Source organism: Panthera onca, chromosome E3 (assembly GCF_046562875.1).
Source record: "Panthera onca isolate mPanOnc1 chromosome E3, mPanOnc1 haplotype 2, whole genome shotgun sequence".
In the NCBI taxonomy this organism is placed as follows: domain Eukaryota; kingdom Metazoa; phylum Chordata; class Mammalia; order Carnivora; family Felidae; genus Panthera; species Panthera onca.
Window position 1 is genome coordinate 41,900,719 of NC_138354.1, and position 23,141 is coordinate 41,923,859.

The 23,141-nt window shown below is 46.7% G+C and overlaps 1 protein-coding gene across 5 annotated transcripts in view; it reads left to right on the top strand.

The window, feature by feature from the left end:
- Window positions 1–21,148, top strand: part of LUC7L (LUC7 like) — a 46,269-nt gene extending 25,121 nt beyond the window's left edge. For 3 of the 5 annotated variants that reach the window (XM_078440392.2, XM_060647909.3, XM_060647906.2), the window contains 7 exons: window positions 7,754–7,864; window positions 8,569–8,712; window positions 14,123–14,299; window positions 17,245–17,333; window positions 19,117–19,146; window positions 19,602–19,769; window positions 20,798–21,148. In XM_078440392.2, the coding sequence (XP_078296518.1) occupies window positions 7,754–7,864; window positions 8,569–8,712; window positions 14,123–14,299; window positions 17,245–17,333; window positions 19,117–19,146; window positions 19,602–19,769; window positions 20,798–20,939 (861 nt within the window). In that variant the 3' untranslated portion in view covers window positions 20,940–21,148. Of the gene's footprint in view, window positions 1–7,753; window positions 7,865–8,568; window positions 8,713–14,122; window positions 14,300–17,244; window positions 17,334–19,116; window positions 19,147–19,601; window positions 19,807–20,797 lie in introns of all 5 variants that reach the window. The other 2 variants (XM_078440393.2, XM_078440394.2) reach the window with 2 other exon arrangements.
- The last annotated feature ends 1,993 nt before the right edge of the window (window positions 21,149–23,141 follow it).

Here is a 23,141-nt window from a genome sequence, read left to right on the forward strand (position 1 = left end):
TCACATATAGTCATTAGGTCCAGTTAGCTAACACAATAATAGGCAGAAATGAAAATTTAAAACTATTTTTAGGGGCGCCTGGGTGGCTCAGTCGGTTGGGCAGCCGACTTCGGCTCAGGTCATGATCTCACAGTCCGTGAGTTCGAGCCCCGCATCGGGCTCTGTGCTGACAGCTCAGAGCCTGGAGCCTGTTTCGGATTCTGTGTCTCCCTCTCTCTGACCTTCCCTCGTTCATGCTCTGTCTCTTTCTGTCTCAAAAAAATAAATAAACGTTAAAAAAAAATTTTTTTTAAAAAAAACTATTTTTATCTTGGGGTGCCTGGTTGGCTCAGTTCGTGGAGTGTGCAGCTCAGTCTTGGGGTTGTGGGTTCGAGCCCCACATTGGATATAGAGATTACTTAAGAATAAAATCTTTTTTTTTTTTTTTTTTTTTTTAATAAGTGGGGGGAGGGTAAGAGGGAGAGAGAGACTCTCAAGCAGGCTCCACACTCAGCACAGAGCCTGATGCAGGGCTCTATTCCACCATCCAGGGATCATGACCTGAGTTGAAATCAAGAGTTAGACGCTCACCTGAGTTATCCAGGCCCCCCAAAGATAAAATCTTTTTTTTTTTTTAAGTTTATTTATTTGTTTTGAGAAAGAAAGCACAAGCATCTGTGAGCAGAGGAGGGGCAGAGAGAGAGAAAGCGGGGGGAGAGAATCCCAAGCAGGCTCCATGCCCAGTCTCACTAACCATGAGATCATGACCTGAGTCAGAATCAGTGGTCAGACACTAAACTGAATGAGCCACCCAGGCACCCCTCAAAACGAAGATCTTAACAAAATGTGTGTGTGTGTGTGTGTGTTTTTACCTTGTGACTTAGTTTTACAAATCTCCATTCTTAGGAAGTAATTAGAAATATAGGCAGGCATTGGTAAACAAATATGGTAGGATTGTTTATAAGATTGGAAAATTGGACACAGAACTCATGTCATAGACTGCCCTCGAAATTGTATAAAATCTATTTAATGATTTAGAATTGCTATGATGTCACGAGCAAGACAAAGGTACAAAATTGTGTATAATAGAGAGTTCATCTATAGTTTTTTTGGGGGGGGTGGGGGGGGGTTGTTTGATTTGTTTTTTGTTTTTTTGTGGTCTCATTGAACACATACTGCTTAATCAGAGAATTGGTAGATCTGGCTTTTAAAATACAGAGTGTGCCCTCCCCTCCCTGGAGGCAGTCACTTAGTACTGCTTTAAAATGCAGGGAAGCAGGGGCACCTGGGTGGCTCAGTTGGTTAATCATTGACTCTTGATTTTGGCTCAGGTCCTGATGCTTGATCTTGAGATCAAGCCCTGCATCAGGCTCCACACTGTCAATTCTCTCTCCCCCTGACTCTCTGCCTCTCAAGTCTCTTATCTGTCAAAATGCAGGGAGGCAAACACTTTAAAAGCAACAACTTGGTTCTTTCGTTTCTTGTTTTGATTTAAATGGTCTCTATACCCTACTTCAGTCGCATGCTCTTCTGGCTAATCTAGCCAGGCGCCTCAAAAGGGACAGCTTGCTGGTTAACTGGCACAAGTTGACCTTGGTGGGTTAGGTTTTTAGCAGACTGTTTCAGAACATTTGCTGGAAGCCTGTGTGTCAAGGGTTGGCTGTGGGTCAGAATTCTGAGGCTCTGCTGGCCAAAAGGAGGTAGTGAGTCCTGCTCATCGAACTTCTAACAGTTTAAAGTTATGATTAAATGGATTATTTCTCTACAAAAAAAAGACAAAGTTGATTTACCAGGGAATTTTTTTTAAACTTCTGTGGAGAATCTCAAATATCAAAAGTAGATGTAATCATATAATGAATTTTCTTGTACCCATCACTAAGCCTTGGGAATGGTGAGTTCACTGCCAGCTGTTTCGTCTTGTCTTAACTTTTCTTCCAAATCTCCCTCCCTCCCCCCCCCCTCTCTCTCTCTCTCTCTGCCCCTCCCTATTCACGCTGTCTCTGTATTTCTCAAAATAAATAAACTTAAAATTTTTTTTTTTTTAATTTTTTTTTCAACGTTTTTTATTTATTTTTGGGACAGAGAGAGACAGAGCATGAACGGGGGAGGGGCAGAGAGAGAGGGAGACACAGAATCGGAAACAGGCTCCGAGCCATCAGCCCAGAGCCTGACGCGGGGCTCGAACTCACGGACCGCGAGATAGTGACCTGGCTGAAGTCGGACGCTTAACCGTCGGCGCCACCCAGGCGCCCCAAAAATTTTTTTTTAAATAATAAAAATTAAAATGTGGTAAGGGAAAGTTCTAAAGATACAGAACTGAACAGAATATTATAATGAAATTTCTGGGTTCTGTCTCCCAGTGCAACTCCTGTGCAACAATTCTTTCAGTGATTATTGATATGAAGATTCCTGTTTCATCTTTTTTCTTGTGTTTCCCCACTGGATTTTTTTTAAAAAAGATTTTATTTATTTTTTTTAATTTTTTTTTTTTTTTTTTTTTAGAGAGAGAGAGTGAGTGAGCGAGCAGGGGAGGGGCAGAGAGAGGGAGACAGAATCCCAAGCAGGCTCCGCGCTGTCAGTGTAGAGCCTGATACGGAGCTCAAACTCACAAACAAATTATGACCTGAGCCAAAACCAAGAATCAGACGCTTAACCGCCTGAGCCACCCAGATGCCTGTAAGGTTTTATTTATTTGATTTTATTTATTTTTCTTATTATTTTTTTAATGTTTACTTTTTTTAAAATTTTTTTTAACGTTTTGTTTATTTTTGAGACAGAGAGAGACAGAACATGAACGGGGGAGGGGCAGAGAGAGAGGGAGACACAGAATCCGAAGCAGGCTCCAGGCTCTGAGCCATCAGCTCAGAGCCCGACACGGGGCTCGAACTCACGGACCGCGAGATCGTGACCTGAGTCGAAGTCGGACGCTTAACCGACTGAGCCACCCAGGCGCCCCTTTAATGTTTACTTTTGAGAGAGAGAGGGAGAGGGAGAGAGAGAGACAGAGACAGCACAAGTCGGACAGGGGCAGATTCAGAGGGACACACAGAATCAGAAGCAGGCTCCATGCTCTGAGCTGTCAGAACAGACACTAGCACATGGCTCGAACCCACGAATTGCAAGATCATGACCTGAGCCAAAGTTGGACACTATCTGACTGAGCCACACAGGTACACCAAGATTTTATTTTTTAAGTAATATCTACCGCCACCATAGGGGTTGAACCCAGAAGCCTGAGATCAGGAGTTGCACACTCCACCAACTGAGCCAGCCAGGTGCCCCCACTGGATTATTTTATAGTAGCTCCTAGACATGGAATTTCATTTGTAAATGCTGCAAGAGTATATCTAGAAGTTGAAGACTTTATTAAAAACAGTCTTTTTAAAAAATAATATACCATTTGATAGTGTTCAAATTTCCCAGATTGCTTCAAAAAGGATTCTTTTACAGTTTTATTTGTTTGACTTAGGATTCAGAATAAGGGCTACACATTAGAGTGCTTTGTAAGTCTTTTTACTTCTTTTTGTAAGTCTTTTTAAATCTTTTTGAAGAAATTAATTTTCTTAAAGTCTCCTCCTGGACTTTGGTGATTGTATCCTCATGATGTTTTTTTTAACATGTTTTCCCTTATCTTTGAAATTCCTGTACCCTAGGAGTTAGATCTGGAGGCTTGATAATCAGATTTACTTTCTTCTGTGACTGGAGGATTTCAGAGGTAGAGCTTTGCCCTTCCTGTTGTATCACCTCAGCTGACACAGTGATCTGTGGGCTTGGTCATTACAGACACCCTTTATCTCTTGGTCGTGAAGGTCCCCTTCAGCCTTTAGCCTGATGCTTGAAGCACAGTTGAGGATAGTTGCCTAGATCAGTTATTTCACTAAGGTGCAGCATCTCTTAGCAATGTAAAAACATGTAGAACTCTCATAAGGTTCAAAAATTTAAAGTATAGAAGGTACATTGTGAAACCGCTCTCCTGCTCAGTTCTTCAGTCACCTGGTTGCTTCTAGAAGTAACCAGTTAAGTGTTCTGTTTCCTTTAGAGTTTATGTGCATACCTGAGGCAGATAGTATGTCTGTATTCCATTGTTTTTTTTTCTTTTGTTTTGTTTTGTTTTTACACAAATAGCAGTCTACTATACACTTATTGTATCCTTACCCCCTTTTTTTTTGTTCTCCTTGTTAGTGTATCTTTGTATAGAGTTCCTTATTCCTTTTTGTGGCTACGTAGTATTCCAAAGCACGGATATCTACATTATGTGACCAGTCCCCTATTGATGATCATGGTGCTGCATTACACATTGGCATTGTATACATGTATCTGGGAGAGATTCCTACATGCAGAACTGTTGGATCAGAAGGGTATCTTTCATTTTGATGGTGCCATAGTGTTCTCCGGAGGGATGAATGTTCCCACCAGCAGTGTAGAAGAGTTCCATTTTCGCATCTTTGCCAACAGTGAGTGGCCAAATTTTGGGGACTTTGCCAGTCAGAGATATAAAAAGGTATTTATTTGTGGTCCTGATGGGGTTGTTGTAAAAGCAATTCTTTGTGTAGGTATAGCCTGCCTAGACGTCTACCTCAGCTTGAGCTTGATGGCTGGAGCCTCTGGGAGTTTATCTGGGAGAAGGCGCCTCCCCATCCTCACCACAGGCTCCCAGCCTACCACAGCCTCAGCCTGACATGCCAGGGCCAGGCCTTGACTTCTTGAAAGTGTTTTATTCAGAAATTTCCTAGGAAAAGGGTATATAATATGTTTGCTACTAGGTCATCTCTATAAAATTTCTCAACTTGAACACTGGCAAATCGCAATATTAACATATTTGCCGATGAAAAAGTTACAGAGCAACACTTTCCTTTAGCATACATATATTGAAAAAACAAAAAATTTTATTTTTTAAATTCAGTAGAGATCATTTTTTCCCCAGATTGTTTCCTATTTAAAAAAAAATTTTTTTTAAGTTTATTTATTTTGAGAGGGATAGTGTATGCATGCAAGTGGGAGAGGGGCAGGGGAGGGCCAGAGGGAGAGGGACGAAGAATCCCAGGGAGCCTCCACACTACCGATGCAAAGCCTGACACAGGGCTCCATCTCACGACTTCAAGACCACGACCTGAGCCGACCTCAGGAGTCGGATGCTTAACTGACTGAGCCACCCAGGTGCCTTTGTCTTGCTTTTTGATGTTTTACTTCACAGGTTTCCAAAAACTACACACCATATCAACTAAATTTCCAAGCTATCTTTAATATCCCATAGGAGACCAGTTGTGATTATACCTACTTTTTCTAGCTACAGATGACAGTATAACAGTTGTATTTGCTAAGTCAGATATTCTGGATTAGAATCCCTTTGTGACCTTGGGCAAGTTCTTTTAACTTTTTCTATTCATCTGTGAACTGGGCTGGTACTGACCGCCTCACAGTTGTGCAGATTGGGTGTAAGGACTTTGGAGCCAAGCCACAAGGGTTCTTGCACCCTGATGCCATTACTTAGTAGTTTGGAAACTGTACCTCACTTTTTTCACCTGGGAAATGGAGACTTTCAGAGTTTCTGTGTAGCTCTTTTAAGGCATGTGTGGACATGTCACACAGTACAGGGGCACGTGTGTGCTGTGACCTGTCTCCTTGATGGCACATGCTTGTTTCTGGCCACTGTCATTTCTGCTGGGCTGGGAGCAGCACCAGACGGTCCTGCGTGTGGAGGAATAGCCTTCAGCAGCAGTGAGATTTATGTGCCAATTGTACAGCAGCCCTGTGCTCAGGTACCCTCAGTAGTTCATATTTCCTCGTACCATTCCTAAGCCACAGAGGTTGGGTCACGTTCTGGTCAATGGTGGGCTGTGATTAGGACTTAATTTTTAGACTTGGGTACCTTTTTTTTTTTTTTTTTTTTTTTAAGAAAAAGTATTTAAACCTCCTCTTTGATATATTTTAGGAATCAATCTGAATTTGACAAGCACTTTGAAGAGAAGAAGCAGTAGAACAAAGCATCGTCTTTTAAAGAATGTGGCAGTTAAAGGATGTCCCTGTGGTCTGCCTATTTTGGGTTGTGAGGTTTCCTATTTAGTTTTTAGCTCATCAGATGTCTGAGTCTGTAGCTAATTGAGGTTCTGCTGAAGCTGCAGTTGGTTGCTTTAATTGGTAAGGCCTTGGCAGGGTTATTAGTTGTCTCTTGCCCACTTGACCCCTGATGTGTAGATTCGTGGGTCTGTTTCAGGGGAGATTGCTCTTTTTGGGTATATAACGGAGGGACACCACACCACAGATTTGACACCTCTGTGTGGGTGAACCTGGGGCGATTCAGGATGGTCTGCCACAATCCATTATCCCATGTGAGCACAGGTGGCATGGGACTTGTATCAGCTCGCTGGCACTTTGATCCTGGTAAGTTACCACCCTGTCTGCAGAGTTGGTCAACTCTACATCTTTCCAGGAAGTACAGTGCATGCAGACACATGATGATCATTTGCTTTCCTGGTTGTTAGATTGAAATGTAGCGAAACATCGGGGAATATTTGGATGGCCAACAAACAACAGGAAAGAGGTACTGAATTCCAAAATCATGGAGTGAAATTGGGAATTGGCCTCAGTGGATGATTAGGCTTTAACCTTTCTTCAGCACCTGGGGGGGCTTGGCATCGTCACAGAGCCTCTTCTCTGTCTTGACCTACTTCCAAGTAAGCATTTGTTTGAAAAGAGTATTTAAGATTTCTAGAGGAGACAGTAACCCTCTCCAGTGTCCCTATTATCCATTCCACTGTGGCACTGATCCTTGTAGAGTGGTTTCTTGACAGCTGACCTACTGTCCCCTGGCCATCTTTGGGCAGAGGGACATAGATTCTCACCACTTGGTCTGTTGGCCTTCCATCTGCTTTCTAGGAACTCTACCCAGAGTTTGTTCTCCTGTATTTTTTGGTGATAGTTCACATGGTCTAGTCATGTCATCCTGTTCTAAACTCTGTTGCTGTCATATTTAACACAATGCCGACATTTGCAAGTTGACTTGTGGGTGTGAGTTAGGAGGTGCTAATCACTGGTCATAGCCTGACACATCTGTTTGTGTGTTTATCTGAGTTACGCTGGAGCCTTTGACTGGTCATGACAGATTAACTGCCTAAAACCTACGAAGCAGCTTATTAATTAGTGTATTTTAGTGTTTCCCACAAACTCTTCAGAGTGAGCAATTAGATATCTAGAGTTTCTTTTCCTTTATCTCTTTGGGTAAGTAGTAACCAGTTTTCCTGCTACTTTAGACCGTAGGCAATAACTAACCATACTCACAGCTCTCAGTAATATTTGTTCTATTGTTTTGTTTTGAGGTGGAAGGGGGAACTCTACCCTCAGAACATGAGGGAATAATATTTACGTGGCTCACACAGACCAGTGAGTACATCATCTGCATCCCCCACAGCTCACCAGCAGAGGGCCTCTGATACTAGTCTCAGTCCACCCTTCCTGCCCCTCAGAGAACGCTGTTAATTATGGCCAAGTGTTTTAATTAAAAAATTCCTGGAAATGTTATTGAGGGATGGGGGTCCTTTTACAAATTTTAGAAATAAACAGATGAGAAGACCATGCTTCTGAGTGATCACTTGGTTTAACAAAGCCCCTTGGTTTAATGTGATTATGGACGTGCTGGCTATAGTGTAGTTTAAGATCTTCCCACTGAACTTACAGGCTTTTAAGAAACCAACCCAGGAGTGTATGTCCTATTGAATAAATGGGTTCCAAGGCCCTACATGTAACTGATCATAGCTCACTGCTTCTCCTGAGCTAGGCAATGGATCACTTGGAGTCCTTTATTGCCGAGTGTGATCGGAGAACTGAGCTTGCCAAGAAGCGACTGGCAGAGACGCAGGAGGAGATCAGTGCAGAAGTTTCTGCGAAGGTATGCCTGGGAGACATTAACATTTGTTTTTTTTTTAACATCACCACGTAAAATAGGAAACGGGGGAAAGCTAGTTGAGAAATGGTTAGTTTGTGGGGTACCTATACCGCAGAATAAAGAAGGTAGATCTTTGTGTAACTGGCCTATCAGTTCATCCCTCCTCTGCTCCCCCTCTTTCAGCACAACTAAGTCTCTGTGGTGTCCTTTACTTTCAGTTTTGTAAAGGCATCACTTAAGATATGTGCAGTTGATAACTGGACCAAAGGTGCTACTTTATTTCTAAAATTAAATTCCAAATGATTAGGCATTTTGCTTACAGTACAAATTTATACCTTTAAACCTGGATGTTTTATGGCCTTTACCCAGAAGGTTGAGTTGTGATAGAAGTGAGAAGAGACAGCCCTGAAAATGACCACCGTGATGACCCTGACCACCACGTTGGAAGTGACAGACATGCTCTTACTGTCTTACATGCTCTTACTGGGATGCAGTGGCCAGGTTTAGTTTAAGGTCAGGGTCACAACAGTGCTAGTAAGGATGTCAAAATTTCTACATTTTGCATGCGTTCAGTGAGGATCCTGGCTGTTCTCTTTAATTCTGGTGGAACGGAACAGAAGAACAGCAAGAGAACCACTCACTTTCTCTTTGTTCTAGTCTTTTGGTTTTAGATGTCTGCTTACCTGATTATTTCTGTCTTTCCTTAGGCAGAAAAAGTACATGAGTTGAATGAAGAAATCGGAAAACTTCTTGCTAAAGCTGAGCAGCTGGGAGCTGAAGGAAATGTTGATGAATCCCAGAAAATTCTTATGGAAGTGGAAAAAGTCCGTGCAAAGAAAAAAGAAGCTGAGGTTAGTGGGAAATGTCTTCAAGAAAGAGGAAACTTAGTAACCCCAGAAGATTCACCATTTGGGCTAAAATTAAAGCATTCAATTTTTTGAATATTGGAAAGAAGTTGGAAATAAGATGCTGTATGGATAGGATTGTAGGATTTAGAGTCTGTGCACACTTGGGTTTGTGCCTTTGCTCTGCCCCCCCCCCCCGTGACACTCGTGTGACATCAGACCAGTCCCTTACCAGCCCTGAGCATAACACCTATATGCAGAATGCAGTCTTGAGAGTGAAGTCACTGGAGTGGTGTCTTTTTTTTTTTTTTTTTTTTGTAATGTTCATTTATTTATTTTGAGAGAGAGAGAGTGCTCGAGCATAAGTGGGGAGGGACAGAGAGTCCCAGCTGTGCTCTGTACGGTAAGTGCATAGCCCATTGTGGGGCTCGATCCCAAAACCATGGGATCATGATCTCAGATCTCAGCCAAAACCAAGAGTAGGACGCTTAACCGACTGAGCCATCCAGGCACCCCCAGAGTGGTGTCATTTTACTCTCTGATCCTCTGGCTGTGGTGGTTACTCAGCTGGCATGAGTGGGTCAGAGTTATATTGGAGAATGAAAGCTGGGTGTCCTTGGCGACAGTACATCTCTCGTAGGGAGAACCTGTGCAGACTGAGGGTAGCATCCAAGTGGTGTTGGCTGGGATGCCAGGCCAGGATATGCGGTGGAAAAAATGAGTCAGGGACTCATTGTTTGTATCACTGACAACCGTGTTCCTCCTAGATTATTGTATCCATTGGATATGCTTTGGATCTCAAGTCCTTACCCCTGGAATGGGAGATGGCTCATGTCGGCTTTGAGAATGGTGGGAACAGTAGAGTCAGAGGGAGGTGGGATGGTTGTGTTCCTGTAGCACATGCTTATTAAGCTCCAGCTATGTGCCAGATACTTTCTGGTTGTGAACAAGCCAGAGGATGCCCTTCTTGTGGAGACAGTGCTGGAGGCGGGAGGGGGTGCAGAGACGAGAGTATGTGAACAGATGGATATGTTTCATTCTGAGGAAATCAGGTGCTTAGAAGCAATGGGGTCTGGGGGCACCTGTGTGGCTCAGTCCATTGAGTGTCCAACTCTTGACTTCAACTCACGTGGTGATCCCAGGGTTGTGAGATCGAGCCCCGTGCTGGGCTTTATATTGGGCATGGGGCTTGCTTGAGGTTGTCCATCTCTCTCTCAAAAAACAAATAAATAAAAATTAGAAGAAATAAAAGAATTCTTTAAAGAAGAAAAAAAGAAATGGGGTCTGAGTTTGAGAGTGACTTTGTGTTGCCAAGGGTCTCCAGGTAGAGTAATTTGGTCCTGGGAGTCCCCTTAGTGGAGACCTATGAACGGAGACAGTTCTTAGAGTGGTGGGGGCCGGTAGAGGTGAGCAGATGGCATGTAGGTGTCAGGTCCCCTTTGGTTATCTCTGTACACCCCTGGCTCAGCATGGTGATGGACACGCAGTAGGAGCTCGGTAATGACTAACTGAATGCATGGATAGTGCCAGGGGCCTCTTGGTGTTAGAGCGATGCCCACTGAGGCAGTAGTCAGTACAGGGAGCAGAAGGATTACTCAGGACAGGGCTGTGCTGGGGTTGGGGTCATCTCCAACTTGGAAGGTATCTCCTGGAAGGTGGTGCCAAGATAATGCCTCATACCCCTGGCAGGACAGCACCTGCTTAGTGACATATATAGCTGATATGGTCCATTCTTGAACATGAGAGGGAGAAAATTCACAATACAGATGGATTTTCTTTTAAGTTCGTTTCTTTTGAGAGAAAGAGACCGCAAGTGAGGGAGGGGCACAGAGAGAGACTGAATCCCAAGCAGGCTCTGCAGTGTTAGTGCAGAGTACAGTTTCGGGCTTGAACTCCTGAACTGCAAGGTCATGACCTGAGCCAAAGTTGAACACTTAGCCAGCTGATCCACCCAGGTGCCCCCAGATGGATGTTTTGTAAACAATTTTTTTTCCCCAGCATTTTTATTTATTTTAAGGGAGACAGATTGAGAGGGGGAGAGGCAGAGAGAATCCCAAGCAGTTTCTGCACTGTCAGCACGGAGCCCAACATGGGGCTCAAGCTCACCAGCCGTGAGATCATGATCTGAGCTAAAACCAAGAGTCAGATGCTTAACTGACTGAGCCATCCAGGCGTTCTCCCCCACCCCCCACCCCAGATGGATGTTTTGTATGTAAATGCTTAGATGTGTTCAAGGTAAGAGATGGATGGGTTGAGAATGTGACAGTTGCAGGTGTTACCTTGGGTGGCATTGCCATGTTAGTATGACTTGGTAGAGTTCCAAACAGTCTTTCCTGGTTTACAGAGTAGATACATATCCAGGAAATTGCATGTATATTTAAATCTTGCATTCTGCACAGGATTTAAGTCCCTGAGTATCTATACAAATATAAATCACGTATATACGTCCTTACGTAGGAACTAAACCGATGTATATTGAAATGGGAAATTTTTGTGTACATGTAGGAGAGTCCTGACAGCTCTGTCCAGTGGGAAGCTCTGTGGCCTATTGGTACGTCCTGTGGCCCCGCTCTTTCAGCTTCTAAGAGCCGAGCAAACACCAGAAATCCCTGGGATGGCTCAGAGATTTGTATGTAGGCATAAAAAATTGTAGATGTGGGGTTCATCGTGTGCATGTCTGCAGACAGCCCACACAGGAGCAGAATGTAGCATGCGCGGCTCTTCGTGCCCAGGACTCCTAGCATCCTTGCCCTGGCCATTTGTCCTCCATCCGCATCACTGAGGGTGCCGCCAGGAGGCAGCACTACTTCCTTAAAACCACTGGGCAAGACAGGGTGGTGTTGGGCAGGTCTGGGCAGTGCTGACCTAAGGTAATAAGGCACCTGTGGGTTCCTTTCTGCTTTTAGTAGTGGACAAGGGTGGGTGTGTTGGGTAGTCTCAAGAAATTATGTAGAGAGATCCCATGTACCCTTTAGTCAGTTTCCCCCAGTGGTAACATGTTGAAAAACCGTAGTACAGTATCACAAAGGATGTTGATAGTCAAAAGTCCATCACCACTGAGATCCCTCCCTCGATCCTTCTGTAGCCACACCCACTTCTCTGACCCCTGGCAACCACCAATCTGTCCTCTATCTGTATATTCTGGTTATTTCAAGAATCTTAAGTAGATGGAGTCATACAGTACATAACCTTTTGAGATTGGCTTTTTTTTTTTTTTTTTTTAACTAGGCATAGAGTTTATTTTGAAAGATATGAGGCGGTGGTATTCAAAGTTTTGAAACTAGAAAGGGACAGAATATCACAGATATTCGTGTGCCCACCATATTTACGTTTTTGAGTAAGGTTTTTGGTTTTGTTTAGCAATGGGGCACCTGTGTGGCTCAGTCAGTTTAGCGTCCAACTTCAACTTGGGTCATGATCTCACAGCTTGCGAGTTCGAGCCCCGCGTCGGGCTCTGTGCTGACAGCTCAGAGCCTGGAGCCTGCTTCGGATTTTGTGTCTCCTTCCCTCTCTGCTCCTCCCCCACTTATTCTCTGTCTCTCTCCTTCAAAAATAAAAACATAAAAAAAAAAGTTATAGCACATCATAATGGAAATTCAGGTTCCCAGTCCTTCCCCCTCTAGTCTCATTCTCTCCCTCCTCAGAGGCAGACATTACTGTGCATTCAGTTTTGTCTTTGTCTGGTATTACACATGTGTACCGCCTGTAAACTGTGTGTGTGTGTGTGTGTGTGTGTGTATGTGTGTCTGTGTGTGTGTGTCTGCGTTGTGTGCTTTGTGCGTTTAAAAAGTCCCAAATAGGGGCGCCTGGGTGGCTCGGTCGGTTAAGCGTCTGACTTCGGCTCAGGTCATGATCTCACAGTCCGCGAGTTCGAGCCCTGCGTCGGGCTCTGTGCTGACAGCTCAGAGCCTGGAGCCTGTTTCAGATTCTGTGTCTCCCTCTCTCTCTGCCCCTCCCCTATTCATGCTCTGTTTCTCTCTGTCTCAAAAATAAATAAACGTTAAAAAAAAATAAAAATAAAAAGTCCCAAATGCTGCCATTTTTTAAAAAATCTTTTTAACGTTTGCTTATTTTTGAGAACAAGGGCGCGAATGGGGGAGGTGCAGAGAGAGAGGGAGACACAGAACTCAAAGCAGGCTCCAGGCCCTGAGCTGTCAGCACAGAGCCTTACGTGGGGCTTTAACTCACGGACTCGCGGACCTTGAGATCATGACCTGAGCCGAAGTCGGCTGCCCAACCAACTGAGCCACCCAGGTGCCCCTAAATGCTGCCATTCTATACACATCTCTCACATGCATTCCTCACTTGGCACTATTTGTAAGGTCTCTCCTTGTTGCTACATACAACTTCCTTCAGGTTATTGCTGTAGGCTTCCGCTTCACAGACGTGTTACTGTCCGTTGGTGGTTTCTCATCTTACAGACAGCTCCACAGCAAGTGCCCTTGCACTTGTTTGCTGGCACGTGTATGAGCGTGTTCTAGGACGTACGCCCGGAAGAATTTCTGGTAATGGCATGCACTGTCTTGCTCTCAGATTATTCAGTTGCACCACCTGTTAGTTGCACCAACCTGGTCTCCTCCCAGCAGCGTATGAGAGTGCCCACCAGTCGAATGAATGACATGGTAACTTACGTTAATCTCCATTTGCCAGGGAACTTTGAACGTGTGAATTAATGGAAGATCCCTTTAAGTAAGGGTCAGTGACTGTTGGAATGCATTTCTTAAACCTGGGTTTGGAAAGAGTGTTTTAGCTTTGGCACAAGCAGCAGGAGCCGTGTCCCTCTTTTCCTTTTTTTTTTTTTTCTTTTATATTTCATGCATTCCACCTTGAAGCTGAGTGAGTTACTCCTTATAATAGGATTCGGACTGGAGTGGCTGCACTAGGTGGTGTCGTTTGCTCTGTTCTATTATATACTTCCTTCTTTGAAGAGAGAGTCTAATGTATTTGTCCTTCCACATTTTAGTTTTTGGGGTTGCATTGGTATACAGTTTTCTGGATGTTGGGACACAGTCTCTATGAGTGGCTCTTGTATGTTTTGGTGGTTTATTTGGTTTGGGTTTTGTGCTTTGTTTTTTCAAAGGCCCCTTTTGAAGTTTCTCCCTTCTTGCTTCTCTGGCCCTCCTAGACTCTCCTCTGTGCGTAGCTGAGACCCCTTCTCTGCTGGCCTCTGAGACCAGCACCCTGCTTGTCAGAGATTTAAATGTTCTTACTGTTTTGGAATCATGACTGTTAGTTCATTTTGTAAATAAACGATGAAAATTGAGTTGGTTACAAATATCTGAGGCTTGTAAGTGGTGTAGTTTTTATTTATTTAAAAGTCATCCCTATAGTCCCTTGAAATATATCCATTTTGGGGTTGAATATTTGGTTGTGGTGCTGGGTACCTCACTGTCCTTGATCTGTTCCTGTTGTCCAGGAAGAATACAGAAATTCCATGCCCGCTTCCAGTTTTCAACAGCAGAAGCTGCGCGTCTGTGAGGTCTGTTCAGCCTACCTTGGTCTCCACGACAATGACCGTCGCCTTGCAGACCACTTCGGGGGCAAGTTACACTTGGGGTTCATTCAGATTCGAGAGAAGCTTGATCAATTGAGGGTACGTTAATGTGTTGTGTTTCTGGAGAAACAAGTCTCTTGACTGTCCTCATGTTTCTTGACATCTAGAAAACCATGTGTTTTTATCCTCTCTCAAGAACGTGCCTTGAGTTTTATAGTGAAATATTCTGATTTCATCACGTTGTTCACACGAGAGATCTAAGGTCTTAGAATCCAGAGGGACCTTGGGTATTTATTTAGTCTGCACTTGTTTACAGGAAACAAAGAGTCTCGTCCCCAGGTACAGACCGCTCTTGCCCACCTCTGAAGTAACTTCTGGTTGGAGATGGGAAGAGCCAGTAGTCTCGTTTTTCTCCTTGGGCAGAGGTGGATGTGTGGAGAGTGGTTAGGCTAGACAGAAGATCACATTTCCCGGCCCTTGCCTTTGAGCCTTCTCTGAAGGATGCGGATGTGGTAGGGCTTTTTTGGATGGTGCTGCTGCACCACTGTCCACCTTTGTCTCTTCCCCAAGACTCCTCATTTTCCTAGGTTAGGCTCTAAAACATATCATGGATGCAGAACATTCAGAAGGAAGGATGAGTGTGTTTTAGATACTTTGAACTGTTTTTCAGACTGGTGGAGTCCTCCCTGCTGCGTATGGAGACCATTGGGATGGGGTAGTAGGCCTCCTATGCAGGCCTTCCCTCCACGCACGTCAAATTCAGTATAGAGGGACAGACATATGGCCCCTGACTGGGACCCTGTGACCATCGGGGTAGAGAGCCTTGTGTGTCCCCAGAAGGAGCAGGGGACAGAGCTCTGCCCCTGAAGAGGGGTTGCCAGCAGGTGCGGTGTGAACTCACCAGCAGGGGTGGGGCTGGGGTGGCAGCCTCTGCTCTTAAAACATTCAGCTCTGTGCTCCCAATAGAATTTTGAAAAGTGATACACTCCGTCACATATTATTAAGTTGGAATTTTGTCCTTGCAAGCTGATGGATATGAAAGGTGTAAAAATATTTGTGTCGCCAATAGAATATAAAACTTTTTTTAATGTTTGTCTATTTTTGAGAGACAGAGTGTGAGCGGGAGAGGGGCAGAGAGAGAGGGAGACACAGAAACTGAAGCACGCTCCAGACTCTGAGCTGTCAGCACAGAGCCGGACAGAGGGCTTGAACCCACGACTGTGAGATCATGACCTGAGCCGAAGTCGGACACCTAACCGACTGAGCCACCCAGGTGCCCCGCCAATAGAACATAAATAGCAGTTTGGTGTCCACTACCATGCCCACTAAAAATGTACTACTTAGCAGTTGGAAATGGCACTTTTACATTTCTCCTTCAAATTACGTTTCCATTTTCTATCGTCCCATAATTTTGTCCTGGTATTTTTTTTTAAGTTTATTTATATTGAGAGAGAGCATGAGCAAGGGAGCAGCAGAGAGAGAGAGAGAGAGAGAGAGAGAGAGAGAGAGAGAATCCCAGGCAGGCTCAGCACAGAGAGAGCCCCACATGAGGCTCGATCTCCCAAACCATGACGTCATGACCTGAGCTAGAATCAACAGTTGGACGCTTAACTGACTGAGCCACTCAGGTGCCCCTGTCCTGGTATTTTTTTTTTTTTTTTTATAGCTGAAAGCTTTTTATTTTTTTTTTAACACACATTTCTCCAACAGAGATGAGAGTATATTGAAAATTTTCCCCCTAAAACCTTAAGAATTTAAGTATTAACTTGATCTAGAAAGCATGTTTTATCATTGAAGTTACAAGTGGTATGTCGTTGACCAAAGCAACATAAATATATTTTGATAATAGCTGTTAAACTAACAACAGAAAATGTATTTGGAAGTGCACCTCCTAACAGTAGGGAGGGGTAGAGTTCCGGGCCCTAATCAGAGATGGCTTCCCTTACAGTGGTCCCAGAGGTGTGCCACACACTGAGGGTAAGAGCGAGGCAAGACCTTCTTTGTTAGGGGTGGAAGCATAGTGTCTAGGAAGTAGGGAGATGTGGAAAGGAGTTAATGCCAAACCATAGGCCTGTGCTCGGTCACATCCCCTTTAGGAAGTTAAGGGGCTGAAACTCCCATCCTTAACCCTAACCGTAACCTGTCCATCGTTGTGTGCCTGCTCAAGTGTAGGACAAGTGAAACCAGGGGTGGAGGGCCAGAAGCAACCAGACAGGAAGGTTCTCGTGCCTTGGGAGTGATTTGAGGACAGCTGGCCCCTCTCTCTCAGTCCTTGCTACGCCTCTCATGCGGTGTCTGGCTGTAGTCTGCAGCAAGGTGGGACCATCCTTTGTGCCATCATGAGCACGAAAACACTGATGGCCCTTTGTCTCCCTACTCCACTCTACACAGGGCTTCGTTCCACTCAGCAGAGAGGTGGGGGCACCAAAAGGCTTTGAGTTGACCTTGGGTGGGAGTGTGCAGACTGATCCCAGGGCTTTGAGCTAAGCTGTGTCAATTGTGTTCGGGTAGTAACGTTTCTCAAGGCCTCCTCCTGTCTGTGCATTGTCTTTGCTCCGTGTTTACAATCCAGCCTGATGGGCCAAGTATTGAGGGTTCAGGGTCTACCTCCCTGGCCTACTGTCGCCATGAGGCTGGGTCTAAAGCCAGTGTAGCACGCAGCACCCCAGGGACGAGCAGCAGGATATGTTTGGTTAGAGACGTGTTCTTTTTTTACCATAAAGTTTGTGGAGTCTCCTTTGGGTAAAAAAATAACTTTCTGGATTGGTGTGAGGCAAAAGATAGATTTCTGTGACTTAGAACTGTAGCATCTGTTAGAATATACACGTCACTGAATTTGTAAGATATAATGATAAAAGCGTTATTTTCACGTATTTCCCATTAAGAAGCTTTAATGGTGATTGTGTTCCTGTTTCTTAAAAGTTTCTATTGGATTTCTAAATTACCAATATTGAGATTACGTAAAAGTGCTTTGTTAAACAGCGTTCACACTCTAGTTGGTGTAACTTGCTCTTCTCTCATTTTCCAATTTCTTGTTTATTTAGAAAACTGTGGCTGAAAAGCAGGAGAAGAGGAATCAGGATCGACTGAGGAGGAGAGAGGAGAGGGAGCGGGAGGAGCGGCTGAGCAGGAGGTGAGTCCACGGCGGATCCACGCCCAGGGAGACCCTGCTCCTTCCTTCAGTCTGGCTCATAGCACTTGAGCTCAGCTACGGATCTCAGTGGCCCTTAAAAATAAGCGATGTGCGACATGTTTCGGAGAGCAGGGTTTGGGCTGGCGTGGTAGGAGCCTTGCGGTGTGTACACGGCCACCCTGAGCTGCAGGAGCAGTTGTGACAACCTCATTTGTGCCTGGAAAGGTGTGAGGGAGGGCTGAGCGGTGGCAATGGGAGAGGCACCTGCCTTGCCCCCACGAGGTCAGGGCGGACCGGTCGGGCAGGAGCAGAGACTTTGTGGAGCTGGAGCCGTACTGCCCTAGGGGGAATCCACCAAAGGGCCTTAGGGCTGGGTAGACTCCAGTGTTGACTGAGGGTTGTGGGGCCAGTGGACAGGGGCGGGAGCAGTGAGAACTGTGAGGAGCTACCTAGGAGAACCAGGCGAAGGAGCTGCTGGTTGACGGGTGCGAGTGGGAAGGGTGTGGGTGTGTTGTGGGGGTAGAGCTGATAAGGTTTGCTGGTACGAGGTGGCGAGGCAAGCAGAGGGGGATTGAAGTCGGCCTCACTGCTTTCTGGCCTGGCGTGGCCACTTAGGAAAATGGAGAAGACTGGGACCGGTGTATGGGGTGAGAAGGCGCTGCAGGGAACAGGACTTGGCTTTGACCGTATTCACTTTGAGATGCTTAGGAGACATCTGGTCAGAGTTCAGGGAAGAGGCAGAGGCCGGACCACGCTCTCGTGGGGCACAGCTCGCTGTTCCTTGAAAGGCCTGGATGCTGGGATTCCTGGAGGAATTTCTTAGTACGTAATTCAGAAAGGAAAGATCACGTTTATAGTTTTCTCTGTGTATCTTTTCATTACTTTAATCATCTAACAGGTTGTGATTGTAAAGAGACTCACTGAGTATAAAAATGTATTAAGCAAAACACGTAAGTCTCTTTTTACCCGAAAGTGACCACTACTCCGGTGGGGTGTGTCTGTGTGTGCGGAAGCACGTGGGACCCTTGCCTCACCTCTGAGATCTTCCCCCAGCAGGGGTGCTCCTGACAGATACACAGTGCCCTTACAGTGATGTGGCAAGGTTAACTACCCTTTTTTCCTCCCCCACCTTCACACTTTTTGCACATCCCACCCCCTGCCTCTGGCAGCCACCAGTCTGATCTCTGTATCTGTGAGGTTTGGGGGTTTTTTTAGGTTCCGCAGATAACTGAGATCGTACAGTATTTGTCTCTGTCTGACTTATTTTACCTAGCATCATGCCTTGACGGTCCGTCCATGTTGTCACAGATGGCAGCATTTCCTTCCTTTTTGTGGCTGAGTAGTGTTGCGTTGTGTATTTACTTGTTTACCCGTCCATATGTCGGTCTCCATGTCTTGCCCCTTGTAAATAACAATGTGATGAACGTAGAGGCACAGAGGTCTTTTCAAGATAGTGATTTCAGTTTCTTTGTTCCTGTTGTTGAGAGTGAGCAGGGGAGAGGGGCAGAGGAAGAGAGAAAGAGAGAGAAGGAATCTGAAGCAGACTTCACGCTCAGTGTGGAGCCTGACGTGGGGCTTATTCCCACACAACCCTGGAATTGTGACCTGAACTGAAATCAAGAGTTGGGGGCACTTGGAGCTATAGGCCTGAGAACTAGAAAATAACAAGTCTCTGAGAAGCTGACTCTCCTTCACCTTGTAGAACTAGGGGCACCTCTCGTCATACATATGTGAGGGGCGGGGCAGTTTGGGGGAAATTGTTCATCTTTTTTTTTTCTTTCAGGTCTGGTTCAAGAACCAGAGATCGCAGGAGGTAGGTTTGCAGATCCATTAATGTGTTCTCAGTCAAATGTCCTTTTCCATGTGCATTTTTTCCTTAATAGTTAACCATTATAGCTTCACAGTTGTTACCTGGTGGGCAGGGCTGGTTGGGGACACACTCAAACCCTGTCTGTCTTCGTCAGGTTGGTTGGGACTTAGTGCAGCAGAGGGACCCACTGTCAATGAGAGAAGTCAGGTGGGATTGCTGAGGCCTATGGGCAGTGAGTGTTTCCTGGCAAGATGTTTTCGGGAAGCATCAGTGGGAGCATCAGGCCATAATTCTCTTTGACCGGAGATTGATTGAGGGGACTCTTGTGAACCCCAGTTGTATTTTTGTAGGAGGGAAGGGGAGATGCCAGGGAAGCATCAGGTTGGACCTGCTGAGAGAGAAGGGCTGTTGGGATGGGGCCATCACAGCCTTCAGAGCCGTCTGGGTGTCTGCTGCAGGTCGCGCTCCCGGGACCGGCGTCGGAGGAGGTCAAGATCTACCTCCAGGGAGAGACGGAAGTCGTCCCGGTCCCGGTCCCGAGACAGACACCGGCGCCACCGCAGCCGTTCCCGGAGCCACAGCCGGGGCCACCGCCGGGCTTCCAGGGACCGGAGTGCGAAATACAAGTAACTACTCTGACTCCTTCAGTAGCTGCAACCCGGAGTGAGCCCCTTCTCTTTGTGTTCCCAGGGTCTGCTGGGGGTCTGTCATCTGGGCCCGTTGGCCATACCCGGTAGGGATGGGTCTGAGGCTTTTGCCTCAGGAGCCTGGCTGGGCATCTGTGGGACTGAGTGTTGGAGCCTTGAGAATTGTGAATGGGGCCCAGGGAACAGGGAGCTCTAAGCAGAGAGCAGTGGGTAGATTCAGGGCCAGGACAGTTGAGAGGCTGTGGGGGTGGTTACATGGGTATGGCTCCCTCTTGTGACCCGCTGCACACTCAGTGTCACCTCCATACACAGATACACAGAGCCCCTGAGATTTGTGTCCTGACCACGGGCCTCTTGCCTCTGTTTTATTTTGTTTTTGTTGTTGTTTGAGGAAAAACAAATTAAGTTTTTTTTTTTTTTTAAGTTTATTTATTTATTTGAGAGAGAGAGAGAGCATGTATGTGTACATGCACAAGTACAGAAGGGGCAAGAGGGAGAGAGAGAGTCCCAAGCAGGCTCTTCCCTGTGAGTGCAGAGCCCGACGTGGGGTTTGAACTCAAGAACCACAGGATAGTGGCCTGAGAGAAGTCAGACGCTTAACCAACTGAGCCACCAAGGCACCCCAAGGAAAAACAAATTAAAAACCATTCATACTCACACTTCAAGATAAGCACTGTGTGTGCTTGATTGTAGCCTTTTTTCCATCACGTTTACAGAACGGGTCATATTTCTCATATGCACTCTTGTTTTTTGCTCCATTTACACTCTAGCGAAAGCTTACCCTGTTGGGAGAAACCTCTGCACATGTTACTTTTTCATGGCTGCCTAACACTCCTTTGTGGCGTGGGCACTAGACGGCTGCCCTCTGGCCTTCTGTGGGCCTCCCCAGGTGTGCTGGGTCTTGGCCTTCCCTAACCTGGTGTTGAGGATCCGAGTTGTCAGCGCCCCAGGAGCCAGCCTGAAGGGGGAAGCCAGCCTCCTCTGAGCCTCTGGTTCTCTTTTCCCAGGTTCTCCAGAGAGCGGGCGTCAAGGGAGGAGTCTTGGGAGCATGGGCGCAGTGAGCGAGGGGCCGCTGACTGGAGGCTGGAGAGCTCCAACGGGAAGACAGCTTCGCGGAGATCGGAGGAGAAGGAGGCTGGCGAGATCTAAGCCTACATCTGGGCCTGTAAATAGTCTGTTAAACGTTTGACACAGCCTAAAGTACCCCTTTATATTTGCTGAATACACCTCATCTTTTGTAGTTTACAATTTCTATTGTTTTGGAGCTAGCTGTGAGTTTCTAGAGATGTACAGAGTTGCTCCTGTGTTCTGGGGTTATGTTGAGTAGGAATAAATAAATCTGACAGACGGCCTCCTTACTGCTGCGGTGGGGTCTCTGCTGTCCCTCCTGTGCTCTAGAGACTTCACCATGGCCTTCCATGGTTGATGACACACTGGATGTCCTCCGTGAGCTTTATTCACCCTCAGAAATGGTGACCTCCTGTTAGACATCGCTTTGAGTGTTGGCATCTGACATGCCTTGCCGCCCTGACCAAGCAGAGCGAGGTGTGCAGAGTTGTCTGTCTGCTGGGCTGGATGTGTCCTTTCTGAGGGTCTGAGCTGCCCCGCCCCGCCCCGCCCCTCAGTGCAGACCACAGCAGGCTCTGTGGGGGAGGAGGGAGGTGCCCCATCCTGCATCCACTTCTCTGGAAGGACTGCCGGTCTAGTGTGCTGTTAGCATAGCCTCAGCCTGCCTGGCCCCAGTGAACCACACTGCAGTTCCCCCTTCAGGAGTTACCTAAGGACAAAGAAAGGCCTTTGGACAGCATCCGCCTGGCAGCCACAGGGTCCTCAGAGGCAGGGGTTACTGACTCGGGATCAGGTTGTAGTTCGCCTCACGCTCAGGAGAGGCTAGTGGTGTTCTCATGCTCTCAGCTGTTCTGTCACACGAACTAAGAGACCAAAATCAGCCCATCAGCCCTTTGGGTTGGTTTATTCTGGGAGGGAGCTTCTGACGGCCAAGTTGTGAAAACTGTCATCCTCACCCCCTTAGTGCAGAGGTTGGGCCAATAGGCACATGGTCACTGGGTCTGGATCTTGTGCCACCAGCACCGTGAAGTGACTGGTAGCCGTGCTGTGGACTCTGGTATCGCAGTCTGTCCCCTTCTAGGAAGATGTGTGGATAGGTGGGTACTCCTGCAGCATAGGTTTTCCCTGGCCCCCTGTCTCCACAGGGAGGAAGGGCAGTGTCAGTAGGATGTCCGTGCCCTGCACTTGTCTGGGGTCCAGGCTGAGCCAGGAAGAAGGGGCCTTGCTGGAACATCCAGTGGGAGGCTGCCAGAGAGCAAGGGGTAAACGTCGGCTTGGTAGGTGGTGTAGACACCAAGCTGGCTGGGTGGTGGAGGTGCGTCTTGGGTTTGGGAAGTAGAGGCAGATTGGTGCAAAGCCACGAATGGGTTAAGGGTAGTCCTAGGAGGGGAGGGGCGGAGGGAATGAGGGCTGGGGTCCTGGGTGCCTGACTCGGCTCTGCAGTCCCGTGTGGGGAATGCAGAGAATGGTCTGAAGCAGGCAGGGACACCCTAGCTCAGACAGCGTGAGGCAGAGTGTCAGAAGGACCTCCTGCCTACACCCCCCATCTCCTGGAGGGTTAGGCTTTAGAAAACAAAAGAAAAACAAAACTGTAGAACTGTAGTAAAATACACACAATTTACCATTTCAACCTTTTTTGTTGGTTTGTTTATTTACTTTTGAGAGAGAGTACGAGAGGGGTGAGGGCAGAGAGAGGGAGACACAGAATCCGAAGCAGGCTTCAGGCTCCAAGTTGTCAGCACAGAGCCTGATGCAGAGTTCGAACTCAGGAACCACCAGATGATGACCTGAGCCGAAGTCAGATGCTTAACTGACTAAGCCACCCAGGTGCCCCATTTCAACCATTTTGAAGTGTGCATTTGAGTGGTATTGAGTGTGTCACCATCCGTGGAGGGGTGGTTTTGAAAGGGCATCCCTGGACCTAGTGAGATCTCAGCCATGAGCATGAGGCTGAGGTCAAGGCTGCAGTTGCTCTCTTCACGTGTGGGCGCTTACCAGTCTGTAGCGGAGCAGGGAGTCTGGAGCTCTTATGCTTGACTCTCCAACCTCGTTATTGGAGGTGCCCACTGCCTCTGGTGCACCCCAGGCCCCTGAGCCTCGTGGCTTTCAAGGGTTCACCAAGCTCCCGTGTGCAGGAGTGCAGCGGACACACCGTCCTGTGTTCCAGGTGGGTGGAGAGGAGGAGGTGATATTGATGGAGGCCACGCACGACACTCCCAGAGCTCCACAGCTCATCCCAGGTGGGTTTCAACAGAGGTGAGCTCCTGGTCGGGGGGATGTGGA